Source organism: Macrobrachium rosenbergii, chromosome 43 (assembly GCF_040412425.1).
Source record: "Macrobrachium rosenbergii isolate ZJJX-2024 chromosome 43, ASM4041242v1, whole genome shotgun sequence".
Classification (NCBI taxonomy): domain Eukaryota; kingdom Metazoa; phylum Arthropoda; class Malacostraca; order Decapoda; family Palaemonidae; genus Macrobrachium; species Macrobrachium rosenbergii.
Window position 1 is genome coordinate 30,181,625 of NC_089783.1, and position 5,000 is coordinate 30,186,624.

Consider the following 5,000-nt stretch of genomic DNA (forward strand, 5'->3'; position numbering starts at 1 on the left):
ATATAGCTCCGTGGCATTATCCAAAATTACTGTACTAAAATCATAATCAATAAGCAAGCGTGCCACACAATTGCAAGCACTATAACTGTGCCTTCACAGGCTGACACACTTCACAAATATGGGATAGAAACCTTAGATAGTACAAGATGGAGTACAGCAAGCAAGACAAGGTTCACACTGGGGATCCAGATATCTTGACCGAATATAAAAGCTGCAGTTTGCAGGAAGATGGCAACGTTGACCGACAGGTAATTTCACGCAACAGGTACTCAAACACGGATCTGAAAAGTAGGAGATGTTGTAATATACGAAGGAATTTCAAATGACAATTTACTTGGAATATGTAAGCAAATAACAGAACACTGATCTTTGACACTGGTAAATAATAACTCACTGCATGTTATCACTTATAGTAACAAGACTTGAGCAGATCAGAGCCAGTCTCCTGTAGCAGGAGCATCAATGGATGCTGCGTTGCGTACAATCTCCCAGAGTCATCAGCGCTCAAAGGGCAAGGCAGTTAGTTAGGACCACCTTCAGAGTGACAGCATCAGAGAGACTTCTAGTGGGGACTCGATCGGAGTCCCTATCCAAACAGGCTTCTCGACAGGAAGGCATTGTAAGACACACTTGCAAAGGATGTCCCGTCGGAGCTCGTATTTATATTGTAAATGACGGCGACGGTGATCGTATTTTGACAGTGCCCTCTAAAGGGGTCAACTACTGTCCTCTTCTCAGGGCATGCGGATAATCCCAACAGGTATCTTGAAAGGTCGTTGAGAGCCGGCCGATAAAAGGTTAGAAGGAGAGAGAGGACAATAACGAGATAATTAGATTTGAGAGGCGAGGCTGAGTGGGAGAAGACGCAGGTGTGGGTCAGGTCAAGGAGGTGACCCGCAATGACATGGCAGGTAGCTGATCAGAGGGGGAATTTTCTCAGATGGCTCTCATGGCAAATTGGTTGCTGACTGTTTAACAATGTCGGAATGCTGTGAAGTCTCAAAGGGTTCTCTTTAATGTGCAAAGGGCTACTAACTTTCCCCTCGAGCAAGGAGTATTAAGTCGGGCCAGGTGTTACTAATTACTTTGGGTACGGTCATGAATTTACCTTCTCATCTGACACCTGGGTTGTCATTATTGGAAATGACAAGGCGTGGGAAAACGTCAAATGAACTTCACAAAACCTCTAATATTTCTTTTACTTTACGTTATGTTATATTGAAACATCAAGATAGGAAAAGCAAAATGCAAACAGAAAAAAAGGATGTTTTTAACAATATATATATATATATATATATATATATATATATATATATATTATGTGTGTGTTTATGTATATATATATATATATATATATATATATATATATATATATATATAAATATATATATATATATATATATATATATATATATATATATATATATATATATATATATATATATATATATATATATAAATATATATTTATATATATATATATAAATATATATATATATTTATATATATATATATATATGTATATATATATATATATATATATATATATATATATATGTATATATATATATATATATTTAATCTATATATATATAACTTGATTACTTGCACAACTATTATGTATTGTGTGCATTGATTCATTTGATAAGAGGGATCTTATTTAAACAGGACTGTTTGTCCTCAGATGATGAGGACAGATATTTCTTGAAAGCTAGTAACTTTATTTTTAATGAAAATCTCCGTTACAACCATCTTATTGAAATAACGACCGTTTGATAATTATATTAATGCACAGAACAATTGTACAAGTAATTAAGTTTAATATATATATATATATATATATATATATATATATATATATATATATATATATATATATATATATATATATATATATATATATATATATATATATATATATATATATATATATATATATATAGAGAGAGAGAGAGAGAGAGAGAGAGAGAGAGAGAGAGAGAGAGAGTATATAGTTTCACTGAAGTTAGTAGAGAGAGAATCTTGAAACCACTTCATTCAAAGCATGTTACTCTTGAACTCAAAGTACTATGTGTGGATCACCAAAGAAAATGAGTCATCATTTGTAAGAAAGGCTGAACGACCGAGTTTCCCTTCCAACAGACCTTCGCCAATGACAGTAGATGCCACCAGAAGAGTTGAACCTCCACCTTTAACATTCATTATCGTCAGACATCCATTTGCTCGTTTAGTCTCCGCTTTCAGGTAAGTAAGACTTTACAGAATCTTTGTTTTTTATTTTATTTTTTTTTTTTTTTTGCTCTTTTACTTTTTTGGGGCTGTGCTTTTAGACGTCTTTTTCCCCTTTCAGTGCGTCATAATACGTCATGGCTTTTTTATATATGAGTGAAAAGTATATGTATTTTGCACCATGTACCTGTTATTCAACCAGTGCTTTCAAAAAAAAAAAATATTGAAATCTGATGAATATTGCTCTCACTGACTTCAGGTATTCTTAGTCAGTTGAAACAACGGCCCATGTGCTTACACGGTGGTTTAGATATTTTAAATTCATAGGTTAATTTTCCAGAATTACAAAAGCAGTCCCTCTCAACATCTCACTCAGGATCAGCCAGGTCTTTCAGGAAGAGATATTGACGACATTGCTGGATACAATACACCCTTTTTAAACCCAATTCTTTTCCTCTCTTTCTCGAAGAGACAAGATCCTGAGAGGGACATCTTTCTACCGCCCTCTGGCCAAAAGTATGATGATGAGACACACGGAGCTGTATGAGCAACACCCAGCCGATTGGCACGACTTCTTGAAGGTGAAGTCGTTGGATATGCCGACTTTTGCCCAGTTCGTGCAGTACATCATAGACGAGAGGAAGCACCGAAGGCCTCTAAATGAGCACTGGGTTCCTATGAACGATTTCTGCACGCCCTGCCCTAATCGGTTCGACATCATTGCAAAGGTTTGTAAGATATCTTCAGGAAATGTTGCAAAGGTTTGTCATTTGCATACTTATTACGCAATCGATAAAGAGCAGAAAGTTGACCATACGACAAAGGTTGGTTATACTTTAGCTTTTGGTTATGAGCTGTCAGGGAACTTAACGGAGGCTGAATAGTCTGAACAGCATTCTTTATAAACATGAAAATATAATTACATAATGAAATATCTGTTGTTTATGACTTATTGAAAAACAGGTATCAAATTCTTAGCTCAGTGGTAGTAAGACAAAATGGAATGGATTTGGTGTAAACACCAGCTGATACCTTGACTAGCGTATAAATGGAAAGGTAAAGTTAGTACCAGTAATAGCTACAAGGGATGACACTTACTTCCTATGTTGTTAAAATTTCATCATTGTTGTAGTAAGCCATGCAACAGGTGTTCTATAGACTTCTAAGTTATACTCAGGCACACTAAACCAGACCTGGCTGATTTAAATGGAATCTGCCGTAATGTAAGCAACATGGAATGGCCAGTCTATATGCCATCTTTAAACTTCAACATTAGTCAACGTTACCGAGACAGATTTTTTCTGCGCTTCCATTTTTTTTCATTAGTTTTGAAGGCATGACAGATTTGTACAGGAAGATTTCCAGTAACTGTTTACTGGCCATTTGCTCAACAATCTTTAGTTCCCTTAAGCGCGATGAGCATTGCCTGAGCCTCAGCAAACTGAGGCATATCATCTTTTGTCCCAGGTTCCCAGCTACACCAATTTACCATATAGACTAAAATTGGGCAGCTCAAATAATCATGGGTTTGGATCACTTATAAGGAAATCAGTTTCTCATGCCACTGAAACTCGTAAAGACTTTAGGATGATTTTTTCTCAGTGGTAGTACCACTCATCACAGTTGGGAAGAATACCTCACCATGAACTATCGCCTGAGCTCAGATTGGTAACATGGATCTTTATTGGAGAAGCAATAAAGAATCTTCAGTTGAAAAGGTTATGTGCTGTTAAAGTCTGCCATCAATTCTTTCCCCCTGTGCCTCCCAGAATAGTAGTGTAAAGTAATATTCTAAATTATCATACAAGTAAGATTTTTATGTTGCAATGATTCAGTGTCTTAATGCAAGAACAATAATGCATTGATTATGTACTGATAATTTCAGGTTTGAATCTAAATACTGGTGGCATAAATTTAATTAAACTAGAGGGCTAATCCTTTTAGCCCCTGTTGGTTAAAAAATCACACTAAAATCAGTTTCATCAAAAATTTATTTTTATCTTAAAAAGGAAACTCTGGTCTTTCATCAAAATATTCTTGTTTACTGAGTGACATAATAATGGCACGGAGAGAATGTGCAAATCACATGCCAACTAATATATCTTCTTCGTGATCTGAAAGTGAATAGAATTTCTTTATTTAAGCTGGTGGTTGACCACATGCAGTATCAGTAGTCTGAAACGTTTCACAGGATTTAAAAATGCTACAGTTTTACTGCAATAACTTGTTTGGGCCTCACAGCATGTAAAGGTGTCAGAAAATCCTTGTACATGTAAACAGATACAATTCCTTACACTAAAAAGTCCCCCAAAACTGACAGAAATCCAGTAGGTGGTTGTGTGAACCTGTTATATGGACATTTTTGGATAATATAGACATAACTACGGAATTTTTCGCAAATGTTTAGCCAAAGAAAATAATAAAAACTATGTTCTGCCACTTTTAATTCGTAGAACGTTGTTGAATAACCTCATCAGCCAAAAAGAAAATTGTGTAACTGAGCGAAGGAAATATACTGGGATAATAAAAATGCCTGATGATACATTTTCATAAAAAAAAAATATTCATTAACAAAATTACCCATAGCATCAACGAATTTTGCTAAAAAAAAAAATCAATGAGGTACATTTTTCAGCAAAATTCGTTGCTGAGAAATTTATTCGTAAAGTTCTTCGAATTGCCTTCCAGGTAGAGACGCTGGATGAGGACGGTAATTACATCATATATAAATCAGGTAAATCGTGACAGTTTTTGTTTTAATCAATATTAAC

The 5,000-nt window shown here is 35.0% G+C and overlaps 1 protein-coding gene and 1 long non-coding RNA gene across 2 annotated transcripts in view; one reads left to right on the forward strand and one right to left on the reverse strand.

The window, feature by feature from the left end:
- The window catches only part of LOC136828724 (carbohydrate sulfotransferase 11-like), a 12,666-nt gene that overhangs the window by 5,983 nt on the left and 1,683 nt on the right, over nucleotides 1–5,000 (forward strand). Inside the window, exons 4-6 of the mRNA XM_067086879.1 lie at nucleotides 2,143–2,244; nucleotides 2,699–2,957; nucleotides 4,918–4,963. Of these exons, the coding sequence (XP_066942980.1) occupies nucleotides 2,153–2,244; nucleotides 2,699–2,957; nucleotides 4,918–4,963 (397 nt within the window). The 5' untranslated portion in view covers nucleotides 2,143–2,152. The remainder of the gene's footprint in view (nucleotides 1–2,142; nucleotides 2,245–2,698; nucleotides 2,958–4,917; nucleotides 4,964–5,000) is intronic.
- The window catches only part of LOC136828726 (uncharacterized), a 13,234-nt gene that overhangs the window by 54 nt on the left and 8,180 nt on the right, over nucleotides 1–5,000 (reverse strand). The window contains exon 3 of the long non-coding RNA XR_010850201.1: nucleotides 1–281. This exon is cut by the window's left edge and continues 54 nt beyond it. This is a non-coding gene — a long non-coding RNA (uncharacterized lncRNA). The remainder of the gene's footprint in view (nucleotides 282–5,000) is intronic.